The sequence below is a fragment of the Scyliorhinus torazame genome, chromosome 1, assembly GCF_047496885.1.
Source record: "Scyliorhinus torazame isolate Kashiwa2021f chromosome 1, sScyTor2.1, whole genome shotgun sequence".
Lineage (NCBI taxonomy): Eukaryota > Metazoa > Chordata > Chondrichthyes > Carcharhiniformes > Scyliorhinidae > Scyliorhinus > Scyliorhinus torazame.
This window is the reverse complement of record NC_092707.1, coordinates 87,669,973-87,692,605: the sequence shown is the minus strand read 5'-3', so window position 1 is coordinate 87,692,605 and position 22,633 is coordinate 87,669,973. Positions and strand designations below refer to the sequence as shown.

General features: G+C 54.3%; 1 protein-coding gene across 1 annotated transcript in view; it reads right to left on the bottom strand.

The window, feature by feature from the left end:
- Positions 1-22,633, bottom strand: part of LOC140409326 (solute carrier family 2, facilitated glucose transporter member 11-like) — a 189,018-nt gene that overhangs the window by 16,804 nt on the left and 149,581 nt on the right. The window contains exons 10-11 of the mRNA XM_072497743.1: positions 4,624-4,699; positions 2,928-3,055 (exon numbers count right to left, since the gene is read on the bottom strand). Coding sequence (XP_072353844.1) covers positions 2,928-3,055; positions 4,624-4,699 — 204 coding nt within the window. The remainder of the gene's footprint in view (positions 1-2,927; positions 3,056-4,623; positions 4,700-22,633) is intronic.

Sequence of the window (22,633 nt, the reverse complement as noted above, 5' to 3'; positions counted from 1 at the left end):
AGGGTCTGTGAGTGAGAGTGAGGGGGGTCAGTGAGTGAGAGTGAGGGAGGGTCAGTGAGTGAGAATGAGGCTGAGGGAGGGTCAGTGAGTGAGAGTGAGGGAGGGTCAGTGAGTGAGAGTGAGGGAGGGTCAGTGAGTGAGAATGAGGCTGAGGGAGGATCAGTGAGTGAGAGTGAGGGAGGGTCAGTGAGTGAGAGTGAGGGAGGATCAGTGAGTGAGAGTGAGGGAGGGTCAGTGAGTGAGAATGAGGCTGAGGGAGGATCAGTGAGTGAGATTGAGGGAGGATCAGTGAGGGAGGATCAGTGAGTGAGAGTGAGGGAGGGTCAGTGAGTGAGAATGAGGGAGGGTCAGTGAGTGAGATTGAGGGGGGGGGTCAGTGAGTGAGAGTGAGGGAGGGTCAGTGAGTGAGAGTGAGAGTGAGGGAGGGTCAGTGAGTGAGAATGAGGGAGGGTCAGTGAGTGAGAATGAGGGAGGGTCAGTGAGTGAGAGTGAGGGAGGGTCAGTGAGTGAGAATGAGGCTGAGGGAGGATCAGTGAGTGAGAGTGAGGGAGGGTCAATGAGTGAGAGTGAGGGAGGGTCAGTGAGTGAGAGTGAGGGAGGGTCAGTGAGTGAGAATGAGGCTGAGGGAGGATCAGTGAGTGGGAGTGAGGGAGGGTCAGTGAGTGAGAGTGAGGGAGGGTCAGTGAGTGAGAATGAGGCTGAGGGAGGATCAGTGAGTGAGAGTGAGGGAGGATCAGTGAGTGAGAGTGAGGGAGGGTCAGTGAGTGAGAATGAGGCTGAGGGAGGGTCAGTGAGTGAGAGTGAGGGAGGGTCAGTGAGTGAGAGTGAGGGAGGGTCAGTGAGTGAGAATGAGGCTGAGGGAGGGTCAGTGAGTGAGAATGAGGCTGAGGGAGGGTCAGTGAGTGAGAGTGAGGGAGGATCAGTGAGTGAGAATGAGGCTGAGGGAGGATCAGTGAGTGAGAGTGAGGGAGGGTCAGTGAGTGAGAATGAGGCTGAGGGAGGATCAGTGAGTGAGAGTGAGGGAGGATCAGTGAGTGAGAGTGAGGGAGGGTCAGTGAGTGAGAATGAGGCTGAGGGAGGATCAGTGAGTGAGAGTGAGGGAGGATCAGTGAGTGAGAGTGAGGGAGGGTCAGTGAGTGAGAATGAGGCTGAAGGAGGATCAGTGAGTGAGAGTGAGGGAGGATCAGTGAGTGAGATTGAGGGGGGGTCAGTGAGTGAGAGTGAGGGAGGGTCAGTGAGTGAGAATGAGGCTGAGGGAGGATCAGTGAGTGAGAGTGAGTGAGGGTCAGTGAGTGAGAGTGAGGGAGGGTCAGTGAGTGAGAATGAGGGAGGGTCAGTGAGTGAGAGTGAGGGAGGGTCAGTGAGTGGGAGTGAGGGAGGGTCAGTGAGTGAGAATGAGGCTGAGGGAGGATCAGTGAGTGAGAGTGAGGGAGGGTCAGTGAGTGAGAATGAGGCTGAGGGAGGATCAGTGAGTGAGAGTGAGGGAGGGTCAGTGAGTGAGATTGAGGGGGGGTCAGTGAGTGAGAGTGAGGGAGGGTCGGTGAGTGAGAATGAGGCTGAGGGAGGATCAGTGAGTGAGAGTGAGGGAGGGTCAGTAGTGAGAGTGAGGGAGGGTCAGTGAGTGAGAGTGAGGGAGGGTCAGTGAGTGAGATTGAGGGGGGGTCAGTGAGTCAGAGTGAGGGTGGGTCAGTGAGTGAGAATGAGGCTGAGGGAGGATCAGTGAGTGAGAGTGAGGGAGGGTCAGTGAGTGAGAATGAGGCTGAGGGAGGATCAGTGAGTGAGAGTGAGGGAGGGTCAGTGAGTGAGAGTGAGGCTGAGGGAGGATCAGTGAGTGAGAGTGAGGGAGGGTCAGTGAGTGAGAGTGAGGGAGGGTCAGTGAGTGAGAATGAGGCTGAGGGAGGATCAGTGAGTGAGAGTGAGGGAGGGTCAGTGAGTGAGAGTGAGGCTGAGGGAGGATCAGTGAGTGAGGCTGAGGGAGGATCAGTGAGTGAGAGTGAGGGAGGGTCAGTGAGTGAGAATGAGGCTGAGGGAGGGTCAGTGAGTGAGAATGAGGGAGGGTCAGTGAGTGAGAATGAGGCTGAGGGAGGGTCAGTGAGTGAGAGTGAGGGGGGTCAGTGAGTGAGAATGAGGCTGAGGGAGGATCAGTGAGTGAGAGTGAGGGAGGGTCTGTGAGTGAGAATGAGGGAGGATCAGTGAGTGAGAGTGAGGGAGGATCAGTGAGTGAGAATGAGGCTGAGGGAGGATCAGTGAGTGAGAGTGAGGGAGGGTCAGTGAGTGAGAATGAGGCTGAGGGAGGGTCAGTGAGTGAGAATGAGGCTGAGGGAGGGTCAGTGAATGAGAATGAGGCTGAAGGAGGATCAGTGAGTGAGAGTGAGGGAGGGTCAGTGAGTGAGAATGAGGCTGAGGGAGGGTCAGTGAGTGAGAATGAGGCTGAGGGAGGGTCAGTGAATGAGAATGAGGCTGAAGGAGGATCAGTGAGTGAGAGTGAGGGAGGGTCTGAGAGGGAGGGTCTGTGAGTGAGAATGAGGCTGAGGGAGGGTCAGTGAGTGAGAGTGAGGGAGGGTCAGTGAGTGGGAGTGAGGGAGGGTCAGTGAGTGAGAATGAGGCTGAGGGAGGATCAGTGAGTGGGAGTGAGGGAGGGTCTGTGAGTGAGAGTGAGGGAGGGTCAGTGAGTGAGAGTGAGGGAGGGTCAGTGAGTGAGAATGAGGCTGAGGGAGGATCAGTGAGTGAGGGAGGGTCTGTGAGTGAGAGTGAGGGAGGGTCTGTGAGTGAGAGTGAGGGGACAGGACTGATTGATTATGATTGAGTGTGTGTGAGCCTGACCTGCTGACATGGTTCGAAGTGAAAATGGTTTGTGCAGAAACTGCTCTTATAGAATTTGGAGTCTTTCAGAAACAGTCCGTTTTGCAAACGCCTGAGGTACTTACAACCATGAAGGGGAAAACCATTGCGACCAGGAAAAGGCCAATCCAGTTGAGGAAACCATTAATAACATAGCCAGCTGGCCGATCAGACTGGAGAAATATTTCTGAGGGTAAGATGATAGCTATCCCACCTGGAAAGGAACCAAGAAATATTTCAAACAGAGTCACCTCAGACAATTACCTTTCAAAACAACTGACCCGTCACCTAGAACTGGAATTGTTATCGCCCGGATGGTCAAGCCTTGTTGCTCTGGGAAAACTATCAAGGAAAATTTGCAGATGGGAAGAAGGCCATTTAGGGGAGGTGGTGGTACAGTGGAATTGCCACTTGTTTAGTAATCCTGTAACCCAAAGTACTGCTCTGGAATCCCACCACAGCAGATAGTGAAATTCGAATTTAAAACAAAATATTGAATTAAAAGTCAAATGTTTGATTTGATTTATTGTCCCATGTACCGAAGTACAGTGAAAAGTATTTTTCTGCGGCAGAGGGCACGTACACAGTACGTACATAGTAGACAAAAAGAATAATCAACAGAGAACATTGACAATGGTACATCGACAAACAGTGATTAGTTACAGTGCGGAACAAGGGGCCAAACAAAGCAAATACATGAGCAAGAGCAGCATAGGGCACCATGAATAGTGTTCTTACAGGGAACAGATCAGTCCGAGGGGGAGTCGTTGAGGAACCTAGTAGCTGTGGGGAAGAAACTGTTCCTATGTCTGGATGAGCGGGTCTTTAGACTTCTGTACCTTCTGCCTGATGGAAGGGTCTGGAAGAAGGCAATGTCTGGGTGGGAGGGGTCTCTGATAATGCTGGCTGCCTTCTTGAGGCAGCGGGAGGTGTATACAGAATCAATGGGAGGGTGGCAAGCTTGTGTGATGCGTTGGGCTGAGTTCACCACAGCCTGCAGTTTCTTGCGGTCTTGGACCGAGCAGTTGCCATACCAGGCTGTGATGCAGCCGGATTGGATGCTCTCTATCCTACATCTGTAGACATTTGTGAGAGTCGATGCAGACATGCAGAATTTCTTTAGCTTCCGTAGGAAGTAGAGACTTTGTTGGGCTTTCCTGACTGTTGCATCAATGTGAGTGGACCGGGACAGACTCTTGTTGATGGTGACCCCCAGGAACTTAAAGCTATCGACCATCTCCACTTCGGAGCCATTGATGCAGACGGGAGTGTGTGTCATGCTGCCCTTGGTCGTGTTGACCATGAAACCATTTTTGTTTATTATAAAATCCCATTTGGTTCACGAATGCCCTTCAGGAAAAGAAATCTGCTGTATTTACCTGGCCTGGCCTACATGTGACTCCAGACCCACAGTGATGTGGTTGACTCTGCGGCGGCGGCGGCAGGCGGAGCAGGCAGAGGTGGGACGGTATGAAACCAAGCTGAACACATCCAATAAGACTTAGCAACTGTCTCTTTAACCAGCTGCTAGTGTGTCAGCTCAGGACAGATGGCAGAAAATATTATCTGAAAGGGTGACAAACAGCTGGAACAGCTGCCAGGGAGGGCATTGGTCACATTTAAATCCTTGTATCAATCTGGTGGAGTTTTGATTCAGATTCTGGGTGATCAGTCCCCAGAGCAGACTTTATTGTGTTCCCACAGCCAAGCCTGGCTCTTGTATTCAGATGACAGAAAGAAACAGCGAGTCAGAGGAAAGGATACCCGTATGATTCAGCTCACCTGGGCCCACTCCGTAGCTGAAGACATAAGCAAAGATGATGACCATACTACAATATGGCATCCAGTGAACACGATGCTGCAGGGCAACGGACAGGATTAGGTGTTAGTCACGTGAAGCCATCCGAACAATCCCCCCCCTCCGCCCCCAACTCCACACTACCTTTCAAACACTTCACCCACTGCGAGGAAATAAGAATATAAGGTAAGAGGACAATCACCCACCCCCAATCCCCCAAAGCACCTCTTCAAACATATTGGGTGCGATTTAACGGGGTAACATCCCCCCCCCCCCCCCATGCCCCAACTTTATTGTTAGGGGGTCCTTGAGCCCCCCTCACCCAGCTCATAGGGCAGGACACACCCAGGCCTGATCCCGCCCAGTGAGGGTGGTATCCAGATTGTGACGTCTCATGAGATCCCGTTGGATCTCGCAAGGTGGCAGTGCATCGTAAACCTCGTGAATGGCCTCTCATGAGATTTTATGGCCTTATCGCGTCACCGAGTCGGGCAAGACGAGGCCATACGATCACACCCATTAACTTTGTCGTCAAAGACTTCCGGGTGCGGCTATGCAGAGCTAGGTCGCCTATTCGGCAGCTCCCACTTGGAACGGACTTTTGGGCTCTTTTACAGGGCCCCCACGGCATTTGTTTGACATTTCCCGGTGTGGGAAGAAGGCTGCAGCATTCCCCTGACAGTGTCCCCCAGGAGTGTTGTGTCTTTTGGCTACCAGACCCAGCAGAAACAGTGAAAGATTTGGCTTGAGCTGCAGCAGTAGACGAGGGCCTCTTCCAGCATGCAGGCGGGGGAAGGGCAAGCTTAAAGCTGCAATCTGGCTTGACTCTATCAAAGGTGAATTCTAGCAGCAGAGGGAACAACTGTGAAAAGATCTACCAGGGCCATTGAAGAAGCAGGGACGAGGCTTCTGGTGGCGGCCATGGAGGAGTAGGTCGCGCATTCGGCAGCTCCCATCTGGAGCCGACTCTCAGACCTTTTTCAGGAGTTTCCATAGACTTTTTGGGGCAGACTGGTGAAGCAAACACTGGTGAGCGGCACTGGAGCAACGGGAGAAGCGAGTGAAAGAAAACAAAATGGCGGCAGCCAGGGACAAAGGGGAGCTGCAGGAGTTCATCAAGCGCTGCTTCGAGGAGGAGCGTGAGGAGATGCGCAAAGAGATGTTGGCGCCTATGCTTTCGACAATTGAAGGACTCGGGATCACGCAGAAGGCCCACGAAGCTAAGATCCAGGAGGTACAGAAAAGAGTCAGTCAGAACGAGGACGAGCTTGTGGGCCTGGCGGTGAGAGTGGAGCAGAACGAGGCGCTACACAAGAGGTGGGCGGGAAGACTCGAAGACCTGGAGAACAGGTCGAGGAGAAAGAATCTGCGAATCCTGGGTCTCCCTGAGGGAGTGGAGGGGGCTGATGCCGGGGCATACGCGGGCACGATGCTCGAGGCGATGATGGGCACGAAGGCCCCTTCAAGGCCGCTGGAGTTGGACGGGGCACATCGGGTGCTGGCGAAGAAGCCCCAGGCAAATGAGCTGCCAAGGGCGATGGTGGTGAGGTTCCACCGGTTCACGGACAGAGAGTGGGTCCTGAGATGGGCCAAGAAGGAGCGGAGCAGTAAGTGGAACAATGCAGAGATCCGAATATGCCCGGACTGGAGCACGGAGGTCGCAAAGCGGAGAGCGGGTTTCAACCGGGCCAAAGCGGCGTTGTACCGGAAAGAAGTGAAATTCGGAATGCTGCAGCCAGCGCGACTGTGGGTCACATACAATGTCGGAAGCGACAATTTCTTTGATCCTAAAGCGGGACAAGGACCCACTGCAATGTGGATCGTACAGGCCGATCTCGCTCCTCAATGTGGATGCAAAGTTGCTGGCAAAAGTGCTGGCCACGAGGATCGAGGACTGTGTCCCGGGACTAATCCACGAGGACCAGACGGGATTTGTAAAGGGCAGGCAACTAAACACCAATGTGCGGCAGCTCTTAAACGTGATAATGATGCCATCGGAGGAGGGAGAGGCGGAGAGAGTGGCAGCTATGGACGCGGAGAAGGCCTTTGACCGAGTAGAGTGGGAGTACCTCTGGGAGGTGCTGCGTAGGTTTGGGTTCGGGGTAGGGTTTATCAATTGGGTTAAGCTCCTTTACAGAGCCCCGATGGAGAGTGTAGTGACGAACTGGCGGAGGTCGGAGTACTTTCAACTGCACCGAGGAACGAGGCAGGGGTGCCCACTGTCCCCCCTGTTGTTCGCATTGGCGATCGAACCATTGGCCATGTCATTGAGGGAGTCTAATGGGGGGTGGTCCGAGGGGGAGAAGAGCATCGGGTGTCGCTATATGCGGATGACCTGTTGCTGTACGTGGCAGATCCAATGGAGGGGATGCTGGAGGTCATGCAGACTCTAAGGGAGTTTGGGGCGTTTTCGGGCTATAAGCTCAATGTAGGGAAGAGTGAGCTCTTTGTATTACAGGCGGGGGACCAAGAAAGAGGGATAGGGGACCTACCGCTGAGGAGGGCGGAGGGGAGCCTTCGGTATCTGGGGATCCAGTTAGCCAGGAGTTGGGGGACCCTACATAAACTGAATCTGACGAGGTTGGTGGAGCAAATGGAGGAGGATTTCAAAAGATGGGACATGTTACCGCTCTCGCTGGCGGGTAGAGTGCAGTCGGTCAAAATGGTGGTCCTTCCGAGGTTTCTGTTTGTGTTTCAGTGCCTTCACATCGTGATCACTAAGGCCTTTTTTAAGAGAGTAGGCAGGAGTATTATGGGGTTTGTGTGGGCGAATAAGACCCCGAGAGTAAGGAGAGGGTTCCTGGAACGCAGTAGGGACCGAGGAGGGTTGGCGCTGCCAACCTGGGAAGCTACTACTGGGCAGCAAATGTGGCGATGATCCGCAAGTGGGTTATGGAGGGAGAGGGGGCAGCATGGAAGAGGATGGAGATGGCGTCCTGTAAAGGAACGAACCTGGGGGCGTTGGTGACGGCACCGCTGCCGCTCTCGCCGACAAAGTATACCACGAGCCCGGTGGTGGCGGCAACGCTAAGGACCTGGGGCCAGTGGAGACGGCACCGGGGTGCAATGGGAGCATCGGTGTGGTCCCCGATCAGGGGTAACCACGGGTTTGTCCCGGGGAAGATGGACGGGGGGTTCCAGAGCTGGCATCGGGCGGGGATTGGAAGAATGGGGGACCTGTTCATCGACGGGACGTTTGCGAGCCTAGGGGCACTGGAGGAGAAGTTCGAGTTACCCCCGGGAAATGCCTTTAGATATATGCAGGTGAGGGCTTTTGTGAGGCGACAGGTGAGGGAATTCCCGTTGCTCCCGGCACAAGAAGTTCAAGATAGGGTGATCTCGGGTATATGGGTCGGGGAGGGCAAGGTGTCGGAAATACACCAGGAGTTGAAAGAAGAGGGGGAAGCGCTGGTAGAAGAGTTGAAGGGTAAATGGGAGGAGGAGCTGGGGGCGGAGATCGAGGAAGGTTTGTGGGCTGATGTCCTAGGTAGGGTTAATTCCTCCTCCTCGTGTGCCAGGCTCAGCCTGATACAATTTAAGGTGGTCCACAGAGCGCACTTGACGGGGGCGAGGTTGAGTAGGTTCTTTGGGGTAGAGGACAGATGTGGAAGGTGCTCAGGGAGCCCGGCGAACCATGTCCATATGTTTTGGTCATGCCCGGCACTGGAGGGGTTCTGGAGAGGAGTGGCGGGAGCAATATCTCAGGTGGTGAAAGTCCGGGTCAAGCGAAGCTGGGGGCTAGCAATATTTGGAGTAGCAGACGAACCGGGAGTGCAGGAGGCGAAAGAGGCCGGCATTCTGGCCTTTGCGTCCCTAGTAGCCCGGCGAAGGATCTTGCTAATGTGGAAGGAGGCGAAGCCCCCCAGCCTGGAGGCCTGGATAAATGATATGGCTGGATTCATAAAGTTGGAGAGGATTAAGTTCGCCTTGAGAGGGTCTGCGCAGGGGTTCTACAGGCGGTGGCAACCGTTCCTAGACTATCTCGCGGAGCATTAGAGGAAGGTCGGTCAGCAGCAGCAGCAACCTTGGGGGGGGGGGGGGGGCGCGTCCTGGGAGGGGGGGAAAGGGGGGACTGCCTGGGAGGGTGGATGAACAAGAGATAACAGGAAGGGTTGGGGAAACTGGCACGTACGGGTGAGGGCCAGTGTAAAAGCTGTGTAAATATATCATTTTGCCATGTATATATCTTGCTCTGCGCGATTTCTCTTTTTTTTTTGTTACAGGGGGGGGGGTTATTGTTTTTAAGGGAGAAAAATTGTGTTAAAAAACTTTAATAAATATATATATTTTTTTAAACTTTGTTGTCAAACTGTATGTTGATTGACCCCAAAGTTTTTATCTCTTTTGCTTTGGTAGATTATTTCAAATGTTTATTGCTGTTTTGCCTTGAAATCGTATGGGTTATTAGTACCTTATAAAACTATACCGTGCAGGAGGCCATTCAGCCCATTGTCTGTGCTGGTTCTTTGAAAGAGCTATCTGATTAGTCCCACTACCCTGTTCTTGAAAATGAAAATTTGAAAATGAAATGAAAATCGCTTATTGTCACAAGTAGGCTTCAAATAAAGTTACTGTGAAAAGCCCCTAGTCGCCACATTCCGGCGCCTATTCGGGGAGGCTGTTACGGGATCCTTCCCCATGATCCTGCAATTGTCAAGTATTTTTAAAATTTTCAAGCATTTAGATAATTCCCTTTTCAAAATTACTATTACATCGACTTCCCACACCCTGTCAGACAGTGCGTTCCAAATCACAGCAACTTGTCTTAAAAGAAACTCCTCGTCTGAATCTTTTCTCAATGACCTGAAATCAGTGTCTTCTGGTTATTTAGTTTCTTCTCTAGTGAAGCAATTACTCATTATTTGCTCAATCAACAGTCTTCATCATTTTGAACACTTTTGTGAAAACTCCTTTTCACCGTCTCTGCTGAAAGAAGTACAACCCCAGCTCCTCGAGTCATTTCAGGTATCTGAAGTCTCTCGTCTCTGTTACCATCTCCCTGCACCCTGTCCAATTTCCTCATAACCTTGATTAACCTTTTTTAACTAAGACATTAAGATTTAACCTGTCGTGTTGGGTGTTCTGGTCTACAAACAGGTCAACACGGCTGGAGATGGTGTAACTCTATTTTATTAACAACTCAACTGTAATAACATACTGTAAGCTTGGGTACCTGCATTACCAGCTTATCTGTGGACCCTGTCCTATCACTATCTAGGTGAGGCACTCAGCACATGGTGAATGTCTGAGAGGCAGGCTGTGAGATCTGTGCTCTGAGCTGGCTGCTGTTAGAATGAGCGGGAACTCTGATGTCCCCTGTCTTTATAGTGCGTGTGCTCTCACTGGTGATTGGCTGCGATGTTGCGTATGCTGGTTGGTCCTACTGTATGTCCATCAGTGTGTCAGTGTGTGTGTGACGGCACCATGATATGCTGATGTATATCATGACATAACCTTCTGCAGAAATAACCAGACTGGTTAAAATTCCGATATTTTTGTAACAGCACAGGGTTCATACCAAAAAGGCCCATCAGCCCATTGAGACCACACCGACAAAACCACACTAAATCTAAATCCCGTTTTACAGCACTTGGCCCGTAGCCTTGGAAGGTGTGACATTTCAAGTACTCATCCGCATACTTTTTAAAGGTTGTGAGGTATCCTCCTCTTCTACCCTCCCAGACCCTCACCACCCTCTGGGTGGAAATGAAAAACATTTGCAACTTGCATGATACTGAAGCAGTCCATATTCACACGCAGCAAGACCTGGACAACATTCCGGCTTGGGCTGATCAGTGGCAAGTAACATTCCTGTCACACAAGTGCCAGGCAACGACCATTTCCAACAAGAGAGAATCTAACCATCTCCCCCTAACATTCAAGGGCGCTACCATCGCTGTACCCCCCACTATCAACATCCTGGGGGCTTATTATTGACCAGAACATGAACTGGACCAGCTGTATAAATACTGTGGCTACAAGAGGCTGAGAATTGTGATGTCAGCAACCAGTAGAACCTAGAAAAGACTGACACTGGTCTGAACTGATGTTCCATTTTAAGACCAGTTCGGAACAGTAGCAATCATTTTGCAACTTTTACTAGTTTTTCCTTCTGACTGGGCTCCATCTCTCCTGCAGTTAATATGACGCAAAATCATAGCTGGAGACAAAGTGTCCCCACACTGCAAATAATTATCAAAATCTCTGAAACACGGTGTACTCTGATGGTCAGAGCCCCTGTACAGAGTTGAGGCCATTGCAGATCAGAATCAATACTGTTAATACAGCAGGAAGATTCTGGGTCAAGTGGGGCTCAGTCTAATTTTTTTTTTCACAAACAATTTTATTGAGGTATTTTTTGGCATTGTAAACAGTTACAGATTACAGAAATATGCAAACATCAACGGAAAACCAACACTTCAACCAAACCATAATGCACATACCCGCTCCTCTCCCATAGACACTACCCGCCTATTTATCCCTCCTACTCTACTCTAATCTCCCCCCCCCTGCCGACGTTCACACTCCCGCGAAGAAGTCGATGAATGGTTGCCACCTTCGGGCGAACCCCAGTACAGATCCCCTAAAGGCGAACTTGATTTTTTCCATACCCAGAAAACTTGACATGTCCGAAAGCCATAGTTTGGTCTTCGGGGGTTTTGAGTCCCTCCATGCCAGCAGGATTCGCCGCTGGGCTATCAGGGAAGCAAAGGCCAGAACATCGGCCTCTTTCTCCCCCTGGACTCCCAGGTCTTCCGAAACCCCAAAAATTGCCACCCCTGGACTCATCACCACCCTTGTTTTCAGCACCCGGCACCCCGCAAATCCCTCCCAGTAACCCCTAAGCTTAGGACATGCCCAAAACATGTGAACGTGGTTCGCTGGTCCTTCGGCGCATCTAGCGCACTTGTCCTCTACCCCAAAGAATTTGCTCATCCGAGCTACCGTCATGTGGGCCCGGTGAACGACCTTAAACTGAATCAGGCTGAGCCTGGCACATGTTGCGGTTGAGTTTACCCTACTCAGGGCCTCCACCCACAGCCCGTCCTCCATCTCCCCGCCAAACTCCTCCTCCCATTTGAGTTTCAGTTCCTCCGTCTGGGACTCTTCCCCCTTCATGAGCACCTTGTAGATATCCGAGACTCCACCCTCTCCTATAGAGACTATTCTGTCCTGGATCCCTATTGGCGGGAGGCGTGGGAAGGATGGGACCTGTCTGCGTACAAAGTCCCGCACCTGTAAGTACCGAAAGTCATTTCCCCTTTCCAGCCCGGCTTTCTCCTCCAAGCCCCTCAAACTCGCAAAGCTCCCCTCCAGGAACATATCGCCCACCCTCCTCACCCCCGCCCGCCGCCATGTTCGAAACCCTCCATCCATGTTCCCGGGGGCGAATCGATGGTTATCACAAATTGGAGCCCAGACCGACGGACCCACCTCCCCTGCTGCTTTCTCCACTGGCCCCAAATCCGTAGGGCCACCCCCACTACCGGGCTGGTGGAGTACCTGACCGGAGCAAGCAGTAGGCTCTGTCTAATTTGACACCTTCCTTTCAGAGCCGGGTGTGGCCATGACAAATCAAACTCAATCTAAGACAAGCACCAAGCAGGATTCTTGTATAGATTAATGCAGTTCACAACTGTTTTACTGAGTTTCTGGGAAACACAGAGCTCACATGAGCAAGCCCAGTGAAAGTACACTTAAATCAGCTTCAATTCTAAGCAGCATGTGGACAAGGGGAGCAGGGGGATGACACGTCGTGCGAGTGAATGGCCCCTCTCTGCGAAGAGGACAGCAAGTTGCTGGGATGAGATGAGAGTGTGCGCCCACAAAACCTACTGATGCAGAATACGGGGCAGTGTGCCGGACGGAGCCGAACCAATCAGCAAGACCTGCGTGACGGCTGCATGCAATTGATGGTTGCAGTGTGTGTGGGTGCTGTATTGTGTGTGGGTGCTGCAGTGTGAATGGGTGCTGCAGAGTGTGTGGGTGCTGCAGTGTGTGGGTGCTGCAGTGTGTGTGGGTGCTGCAGTGTGTGTGGGTGCTGCAGTGTGTGTGGGTGCTGCAGTGAGAATGGGTGCTGCAGTGTGTGTAGGTGCTGCAGTGTGTGTAGGTGCTGCAGTGTGTGTGGGTGCTGCAGTGTGTGGGTGCTGCAGTGTGTGTGGGTGCTGCAGTGTGTGTGGGTGCTGCAGTGTGTGTGGGTGTTGCAGTGAGAATGGGTGCTGCAGTGTGTGTAGGTGCTGCAGTGTGTGTAGGTGCTGCAGTGTGTGTGGGTGCTGCAGTGTGTGGGTGCTGCAGTGTGTGTGGGTGCTGTAGTGTGTGGGTGCTGCAGTGTGTGTGGGTGCTGGAGTGTGTGTGGGTGTTGCAGTGGGAATGGGAGCTGCAGTGTGTGTGGGTGCTGCAGTGTGAATGGGTGCTGCAGTGTGAATGGGTGCTGCACTGTGAATGGGTGCTGCAGTGTGTGTGGGTGCTGCAGTGTGTGTGGGTGCTGCAGTGTGTGGGTGCTGGAGTGTGTGTGGGTGCTGGAGTGTGTGTGGGTGCTGCTGTGTGAATGGGTGCTGCTGTGTGAATGGGTGCTGCACTGTGAATGGGTGTTGCAGTGTGAATGGGTGCAGCAGTGTGAATGGGTGCTGCAGTGTGAATGGGTGCTGCACTGTGAATGGGTGCTGCAGTGTGAATGGGTGTTGCTGTGTGAATGGGTGCTGCAGTGTGAATGGGTGCTACACTGTGAATGGGTGCTGGAGTGTGTGTGGGTGCTGCAGTGTGAATGGGTGCTGCAGTATGTGTGGGTGCTGCAGTGTGAGTGGGTGCTGGAGTGTGTGTGGGTGTTGCGGTGTGAATGGGTGCTGCAGTGTGAATGGGTGCTGCAGTGTGAATGGGTGCTGCAGTGTGTGTGGGTGCTGCAGTGTGTGTGTGTTGCAGTGTGTGTGGGTTCTGCAGTGTGAATGGGTGCTGCAGTGTGTGTGGGTGCTGCAGTGTGAATGGGTGCTGCAGTGTGTGTGGGTGCTGCAATGTGTGCGGGTGCAGGAGTGTGTGTGGGTGTTGCAGTGTGAATGGGTGCTACACTGTGAATGGGTGCTGTGTGTGCGGGTGCTGCAGTATGAATGGGTGCTGCGGTGTGTGTGGGTGCTGCAGTGTGAATGGATGTGGCAGTGTGAATGGGTGCTGCAGTGTGAATGGGTGCTGCAGTGTGAATGGGTGCTGCTGTGTGAATGGGTGTTGCAGTGTGAATGGGTGCTGCAGTGTGTGTGGGTTCTGCAGTGTGAATGGGTGCTGCAGTGTGTGTGGGTTCTGCAGTGTGAATGGGTGCTGCAGTGTGTGTGGGTGCTGCAGTGTGAATGGGTGCTGCAGTGTGTGTGGGTGCTGCAATGTGTGCGGGTGCAGGAGTGTGTGTGGGTGTTGCAGTGTGAATGGGTGCTACACTGTGAATGGGTGCTGTGTGTGCGGGTGCTGCAGTATGAATGGGTGCTGCGGTGTGTGTGGGTGCTGCAGTGTGAATGGATGTGGCAGTGTGAATGGGTGCTGCAGTGTGAATGGGTGCTGCAGTGTGAATGGGTGCTGCTGTGTGAATGGGTGCTGCAGTGTGTGTGTGTGCTGGAGTGTGTGTGGGTGTTGCTGTGTGAATGGGTGCTGGAGTGTGTGTGGGTGTTGCTGTGTGAATGGGTGCTGCACTGTGAATGGGTGCTGCAGTGTGAATGGGTGCTGCAGTGTGTGTGGGTGCTTGAGTGTGAATTGGTGCTGCAGTGTGTGTGGGTGCTGCAGTGTGAATGGGTGCTGCAGTGTGAGTGGGTGCTGCAGTGTGTGTGGGTGCTGCAGTGTGTGTGGGTGCTGGAGTATGTGTGGGTGCTGCAGTGTGTGTGGGTGCTGCAGTGTGAATGGGTGCTGCAGTGTGAATGGGTGCTGCACTGTGAATGGGTGCTGCAGTGCGTGTGGGTGCTGCAGTGTGTGTGGGTGCTGCAGTGTGTGGGTGCTGCAGTGTGTGTGGGTGCTGGAGTGTGTGTGGGTGCTGCTGTGTGAATGGGTGCTGCTGTGTGAATGGGTGCTGCCCTGTGAATGGGTGTTGCAGTGTGAATGGGTGCTGCAGAGTGTGTGGGTGCTGCAGTGTGAATGGGTGTTGCACTGTGAATGGGTGCTGCAGTGTGAATGGGTGCTGCAGTGTGAATGGGTGCTGCAGTGTGTGTGGGTGCTGCAGTGTGAATGGGTGCTGCAGTATGTGTGGGTGCTGCAATGTGTGTGGGTGCTGGAGTGTGTGGGTGTTGCAGTGTGAATGGGTGCTGCAGTGTGAATGGGTGCTGCAGTGTGAATGGATGCTGCAGTGTGTGTGGGTGCTGCAGTGTGAGTGGGTGCTGGAGTGTGTGTGGGTGTTGCGGTGTGAATGGGTGCTGCAGTGTGAATGGGTGCTGCAGTGTGAATGGGTGCTGCAGTGTGTGTGGGTGCTGCAGTGTGAATGGGTGCTGCAGTGTGTGTGGGTGCTGCAGTGTGAGTGGGTGCTGGAGTGTGTGTGGGTGTTGCGGTGTGAATGGGTGCTGCAGTGTGAATGGGTGCTACACTGTGAATGGGTGCTGGAGTGTGTGTGGGTGCTGCAGTGTGAATGGGTGCTGCAGTGTGTGTGGGTGCTGCAGTGTGAGTGGGTGCTGGAGTGTGTGTGGGTGTTACGGTGTGAATGGGTGCTGCAGTGTGAATGGGTGCTGCAGTGTGAATGGGTGCTGCAGTGTGAACGGGTGCTGCAGTGTGAATGGGTGCTGCAGTGTGTGTGTGTTGCAGTGTGTGTGGGTGCAGCAGTGTGAATGGGTGCAGCAGTGTGAATGGGTGCTGCAGTGTGTGTGGGTGCTGCAATGTGTGCGGGTGCAGGAGTGTGTGTGGGTGTTGCAGTGTGAATGGGTGCTACACTGTGAATGGGTGCTGGTGTGTGTGGGTGCTGCAGTATGAATGGGTGCTGCAGTGTGTGTGGGTGCTGCAGTGTGAATGGGTGCTGCAGTGTGAATGGATGTGGCAGTGTGATGGGTGCTGCAGTGTGAATGGGTGCTGCAGTGTGAATGGGTGCTGCAGTGTGAATGGGTGCTGCAGTGTGTGTGTGTGCTGGAGTGTGTGTGGGTGTTGCTGTGTGAATGGGTGCTGGAGTGTGTGTGGGTGTTGCTGTGTGAATGGGTGCTGCACTGTGAATGGGTGCTACAGTGTGAATGGGTGCTGCAGTGTGTGTGGGTGCTGCAGTGTGTGTGGGTGCTGGAGTGTGTGTGGGTGTTGCAGTGTGAATGGGTGCTGCAGTGTGTGTGGGTGCTGCAGTGTGAATGGGTGCTGGAGTGTGTGTGGGTGTTGCTGTGTGAATGGGTGCTGCACTGTGAATGGGTGTTGCAGTGTGTGTGGGTGCTGCAATGTGTGGGTGCTGGAGTGTGCGTGGGTGTTGCAGTGTGTGTGGGTGCTGCTGTGTGAATGGGTGCTGCACTGTGAATTGGTGCTGCAGTGTGTGTGGGTGCTGCAGTGTGAATGGGTGCTGCAGTGTGAGTGGGTGCTGCAGTGTGTGTGGGTGCTGGAGTATGTGTGGGTGCTGCAGTGTGTGTGGGTGCCGCAGTGTGAATGGGTGCTGCAGTGTGAATGGGTGCTGCAGTGTGTGTGGGTGCTGCAGTGTGTGTGGGTGCTACTGTGTGAATGGGTGCTGCAGTGTGAATGGGTGCTGCAGTGTGAATGGGTGCTGCAGTGTGTGTGTGGGTGCTGCAGTGTGTGTGGGTGCTGGAGTGTGTGTGGATGTTGCAGTGTGTGTGGGTGCTGCTGTGTGAATGGGTGCTGCAGTGTGTGTGAGTGCTGCAGTGTGAATGGGTGCTGCAGTGTGTGTGGGTGCTGCAGTGTGAATGGGTGGTGCAGTGTGAATGGGTGCTGCTGTGTGTGTGGGTGCTGCAGTGTGTGTGGGTGCTGGAGTGTGTGTGTGTGTTGCAGTGTGTGTGGGTGCTGCAGTGTGTGTGAGTGCTGCAGTGTGAATGGGTGCTGCAGTGTGTGTGGGTGCTGCAGTGTGAATGGGTGGTGCAGTGTGAATGGGTGCTGCTGTGTGTGGGTGCTGCAGTGTGTGTGGGTGATGGAGTGTGTGTGTGTGTTGCAGTGTGTGTGGGTGCTGCTGTGTGAATGGGTGCTGCAGTGTGAATGGGTGCTGCAGTGTGAATGGGTGCTGCAGTGTGTGTGGGTGCTGCAGTGTGTGTGGGTGCTGGAGTGTGTGTGTGTGTTGCATTGTGTGTGGGTGCTGCTGTGTGAATGGGTGCTCCAGAGTGTGTGGGTGCTGCAGTGTGAATGGGTGCTGCAGTGTGTGTGGGTGCTGCAGTGTGTGTGGGTGCTGGAGTGTGTGTGTGTGTTGCAGTGTGTGTGGGTGCTGCTGTGTGAATGGGTGCTGCAGTGTGAATGGGTGCTGCAGTGTGAATGGGTGCTGCAGTGTGTGTGGGTGCTGCAGTGTGTGTGGGTGCTGGAGTGTGTGTGTGTGTTGCAGTGTGTGTGGGTGCTGCTGTGTGAATGGGTGCTGCAGTGTGAATGGGTGCTGCAGTGTGTGTGGGTGCTGGAGTGTGTGTGTGTTGCAGTGTGTGTGGGTGCTGCTGTGTGAATGGGTGCTCCAGAGTGTGTGGGTGCTGCTGTGTGAATGGGTGCTCCAGAGTGTGTGGGTGCTGCAGTGTGTGTCAGTTGAGGACCTGCCGGTCTGGGCAAGCCGTCAAAGACTCTGGCTGAGCAGGGGAACAGTGTGACATATCTGCCAGATGATGGTATACCTGGCACCACGGGATTATGGGGGAGGACACCCGTTACCCGTGGGTGTCAAGGTGATGGTCGCTCTGAACCTTTACTTAAGGGGTCCCCATGGGGCTCTACCGATTTAGGGGGCCCTTGTGGGGTGTCTCCCTATTTAGAGGGTCTCTTTGGGCTGGGGGGTTCCTTTAGTTAGGGAGTCCTGAGGGATTCTCCCGTTTTAGAAGATCTTGTGGGGAGGGGGAGATGGGGGGCGTGTCTGGCAGGGGAGGGAAGGGGTTGGCAGGTTGTGCATTTGGTGGGGGTGGGGGACAGTGGACCTCGGGTGAACCTTCTGGGCAACTCCCTTATGGAGTTACCCCTTGAACCACAGTGAGGTCATTGATGCACGATCAATTACACTCAAGATGAAGTGATTTCATAACTGAACGCTTTAATCGACTAGAACTTGTTCCCCAGCAGCTTCGGTACAGAAAGTGAAGGCTGCTGGGACGGCACCAGTTCTTATACTCCACCTGTCAGGGCGGAGCTACGTAGCAACAGCCAATGGTAAACTCCTAGGTTTAATCAATGATTATCAGCCTCTTAGGTACCGCAATACCTGATAATACCACATTCAACCCCTGTTAAAAAAGAGTCCGGCGGGGGTGGTGGCCAGTGGTAACAGTCGCCTTTAACATGGTATGATCAGATATGGAGGTACCGTGATACCTCCTTACAGGGCTGTCGAGAATATTTACAAAGTGTTCGATCACGGTTAAAGTCACAGCGAAGTAATCAGTCGATCGGGTGGCCTGGTCATCCTTCTGGATCGTCTGGGCTTCGGTGGTGATTCTGGTGGGGGTCCAGGTGGTTGCGACTCCGGGAGCGTGGTTTCGGCCTCCCTGGCAGCTTCGTCACCCCTAGGCAGCGCGGTTGTGGCAAACGGTTGACATGTGGGGGGGGGGCCTGTAGGGGGTGTCGGTAGGTGGGCGGGCCTAGGCAAGATCGGCGGGAGTACTGACCCTCCAGTGAGGTGCTGTGGGCGGGGTGCGGATGGGGTAATGGTTCGGGCATGCGTGGGGTTCCGGCGAGCGCCAGGTCCCGTAGGGAGACCGTATCTTGCCGGCCGTCAGGGAACGCCACGTAGGCGTACTGGGGGTTAGCGTGCAGCAGGTGGACCCTCTCGACCAAAGGGTCCGACTTGTGCGCCTGCACGTGCTTCCGAAGCAGGATGGGTCCGGGTGTCGCGAGCCAGGTTGGGAGCGAGGTCCTGGAGGAGGACTTCCTGGGGAAAACAAGGAGACGTTCATGAGGTGTATGATTGGTAGTTGTACAGAGCAGCGACCGGATGGCGTGGAGGGCCACCGGGAGGACTTCTTGCCAGCGGGAGACTGGGAGATTCCTGGACCGTAGGGCCAGTAGAACAGTCTTCCAGGCCGTTCCGTTCTCCCTCTCCACCTGTCCATTTCCCCGGGGGTTGTAACTGGTCGTCCTGCTTGAGGCAATGCCCCTGCTGAGCAGGAATTGACGCAGTTCGTCGCTCATAAAGGAGGAACCCTATCACTGTGTATGTATGCAGGGAAACCGAACAGTGTAAAGATACCCTGAAGGGCCTCAATGACGGTGGTTGCGGTCATGTCGGGGCAGGGGATGGCGAATGGGAACCGGGAGTACTCGTCAATCACGTTCAGGAAATACGTGTTGCGGTCGGTGGAGGGGAGGGGGCCTTTGAAGTCCATGCTGCGGCGTTCAAAGGGACGGGAAGCCTTTATCAGGTGCTCCCTCTCTGGCCGGAGTAGGGCAGGTTGCGGGTCTTGATGAAGTGGAAGAAACGAGTGACCCCCGGGTGACAGAGGTCCTCGTGGAGGGCTCGGAGGCGGTCCACTTGTGCAGTGGCACAAGTGCCGCGGGACAGGGCATCAGGAGGCTCGTTTAGCTTCCCCGGACGGTACAAGATCTCGTAGTTGAAGGTGGAGAGTTCTATCCTCCACCGTAAGATCTTGTCGTTTTTAATCTTGCCCCGCTGTGCATTATCGAACATGAAAGCAACCGACCGTTGGTCCGTGAGGAGAGTGAATCTCCTGCCGGCCAGGTAATGCCTCCAATGTCGCACAGCTTCAAGTATGGCTTGTGCCCCTTTTTCGGCTGAGGAATGGTGAATTTCGGAAGCATGGAGGGTACGGGAGAAGAAGGCCACGGGCCTGCCCGCTTGGTTGAGGGTGGCCACCAGAGCTACGTCGGACGCATCGCTCTCGACCTGGAAGGGGAGGGACTCATCGATGGCGCGCATCGTGGCCTTTGCAATGTCTGCTTTGATGCGGCTGAAGGCCTGGCGGGCCTCCGTCGACAGGGGGAAGGTTGTGGACTGGATTAGGGGTCGGGCTTTGTCTGCGTAGTTAGGGACCCACTGAGTGTAATAACTGAAAAACCCGAGGCAGCGCTTCAGGGCCTTGGGGCAGTGAGGGAGGGGGAACTCCATAAGGGGGCGCATGCGCTCAGGGTCGGGGCCTATAACTCCATTTCGCACTACGTAGCCTAGAATGGCGAGACGGTCGGTGCTAAATACGCATTTATCCTTATTGTACGTTAAGTTAAGGATTTTCGCGGTCTGGAGAAATTTGCGGAGGTTGGTGTCGTGTTCCTGCTGGTCATGGCCGCAGATGGTGACGTTATCCAGATACGGGAATGTTGCGCGTAAGCTGTACCGGTCAACCATTCGGTCCATCTCTCGCTGGAAGACCGAGACCCCATTAGTGACACCAAAGGGAACTCTTAAAAATTGATAGAGCCGCCCATCTGCTTCGAAGGCAGTGTACTTGCGGTCACTATTACGGAGGGGTAGCTGGTGGTAGGCGGACTTGAGATCCACCATGGAGAAGACCTTGTATTGCGCGATCCTGTTTACCAGGTCGACTATACAGGGGAGAGGGTACGCGTCCAGCTGCGTAAACCTGTTGATGGTCTGACTGTAGTCAATGACCATCCTATGTTTCTCCCCGGTCTTTACCACCACTACTTGAGCTCTCCAGGGACTGTTGCTCGCTTCGATGACCCCTTCCCTCAGCAGCCTTTGGACCTCTGACCTGATAAAGGTCCTGTCCTGGGCACTGTGCCGCCTGCTCCTGGTGGCGACGGGTTTGCAATCCGGGGTGAGGTTTGCAAACAGGGAAGGCGGGTCGACCTTAAGGGTCGCGAGGCCACAGACAGTTAGGGGGGGTATAGGGCCGCCAAATTTAAAGGTCAGGCTTTGCAAGTTACATTGGAAGTCCAACCCCAGGAGGGTAGCCGTGCAGAGGTGCGGCAGGACATAAAGGCAGAAATTGTTGCATCTCCTGCCTTGGACAGTGAGGTTCGCTAGGCAGAACCCCTTTATCTCCACCGAGTGTGACCCGGAGGTCAGGGAGATCCTTTGATTTACAGGGTGGGTAACATGTGAACAGCGCCTTACCGTGTCGGGGTGTATAAAGCTCTCCATGCTCCCAGAGTCAATCAGGCAAGACGTCTCGTGGCCGTTGATGAAGACCGTCGTTGCTGCTGTTGCGAGTGTCCGAGGTCGACTTTGGTCCAGTGTCACCGAGGCCAGGTGAAGCAGTTGCGAGTTCTGAACGGGCAGCGTGTAGTCGGCCGTGCTGGGGGCCTGGGGCCCCATCCAAGATGGCGTCTCCCATGGGTCGCACATGGTGGCCGGGGATGGACAAGATGGCGGCGGGGATTGGCAAAATGGCGGCGCACACCCATCCAGCGTGGTATCCGGGGGGCAAGATGGCCGCGCCCGTGGGTCACACGTGGCCCTAGGATAGGGGGGTGGCGGTGAGCGCTGGCCGGTCGGGGCCTGAAGGGGGGGTTGCCGCGGCGGTCCGGAGTTGCTGGAGACCGCGGCCATGGCGCGGGCCTGGCAGACCCCCACAAATTGGCCCTTCTTGCCGCACCCTTTGCAGGTGGCAGTGCGGGCCGGGCAGCGCGGGCGGGGATGATTCGCCTGCCCTCAGAAGAAACAGCGGGGCCCGGCGGCGTTAGCGGGCCGTCTCGCCGCGCAGGCTTGCGGGGTCAGGGGGAAGGTCTGTGGGGCTGCCACTGCGGGGTGCCACGCAGCCCAGGGGGCCGCCGCGCGGTCGGGCGCATAGGACTGTGCGTTTTGGGAGGCTATGTCCATGGACCCTGCCAGGGCCCGTGCCTCTCTAAGTCCCAGGTGTCCTTTTCTAGGAGTCTTTGGCGGATCACTGAGGAGGTCATACCTGACGAAGGCATCCCTGATGAAAAGTTCCGTGTGCTCGCTCCCTGAAACTTGCGGGCAGCCACAGTTTCGGCCCAGCAACAGTAGCGCCCGGTAGAAATCCTTCAACGATTCCCCGGGGCTTTGCCGTCTAGTTGCAAGCAGGTGAGGTGCGTAGACCCGATTTACAGGGCGGATATAATGTCCTTTTAACAGTTCGACCGCGGCATCATAGTCCTCCGCCTCCTCGATAAGGGTGTAGATCCCAGGGCTGACCCTTGAGCGCAGGAGATGCATTTTCTGTCCTTCTGAGGGGGTGCCTCTGGCCGTCTCAAGGTAGCCTTTAAAGCACGCCAGCCAGTGTTTAAATATTGCAGCCGAGTTCTCCTCGTGGGGGCTGAGTTGTAGGCACTCCAGTTTGATTCGGAGGTCCATCCTTCCAGCTTAAGTCTAGTTGATTAAATTGATGCACGATCAATTACACTAAAGACAAAGTGATTTCATAACTGAAGGCTTTAATCGACTAGAACTTGTTCCCCAGCAGCTTCGGTACAGAAAGTGAAGGCTGCTGGGACGGCACCGGTTCTTATACTCCGCCTGTCAGGGCGGAGCTACGTAGCAACAGCCAATGGTAAACTCCTAGGTTTAATCAATGGTCATCAGCCTCTTAGGTACTGCAATACCTGATAATACCACAGTCATCACATCTGTTGACATTTGGTGACACCTGTAGTGATCCGTGCCCTTGTGATTCCCAGCTGGAGGACTGGAGAATCGTGAGGACCCGGGGAATCTGGTTCCGGGCCTGCTAAGTGGATACAAATGGGTCATTGGGACCCATTGACATCCATTAGCATCCTCCATCTGGCGGGTGGCCGAGAACCCAGATCCCGCCACCAGCGGAGGGCCAGAGCATAGCGGTCAGTTCAGTGTCCGACATGAAGCTTGATTTCGGCCAAAAGCCCAATTCTCCGCTCGATCGCGAATCCAGGCCATTGTTTATAGGAAGGAGATTTCATGTGGTGTGGATAATTAATGAGGGATAGTGTTTAGATCTAGCTAAGCATGTCATGGGGCATCAT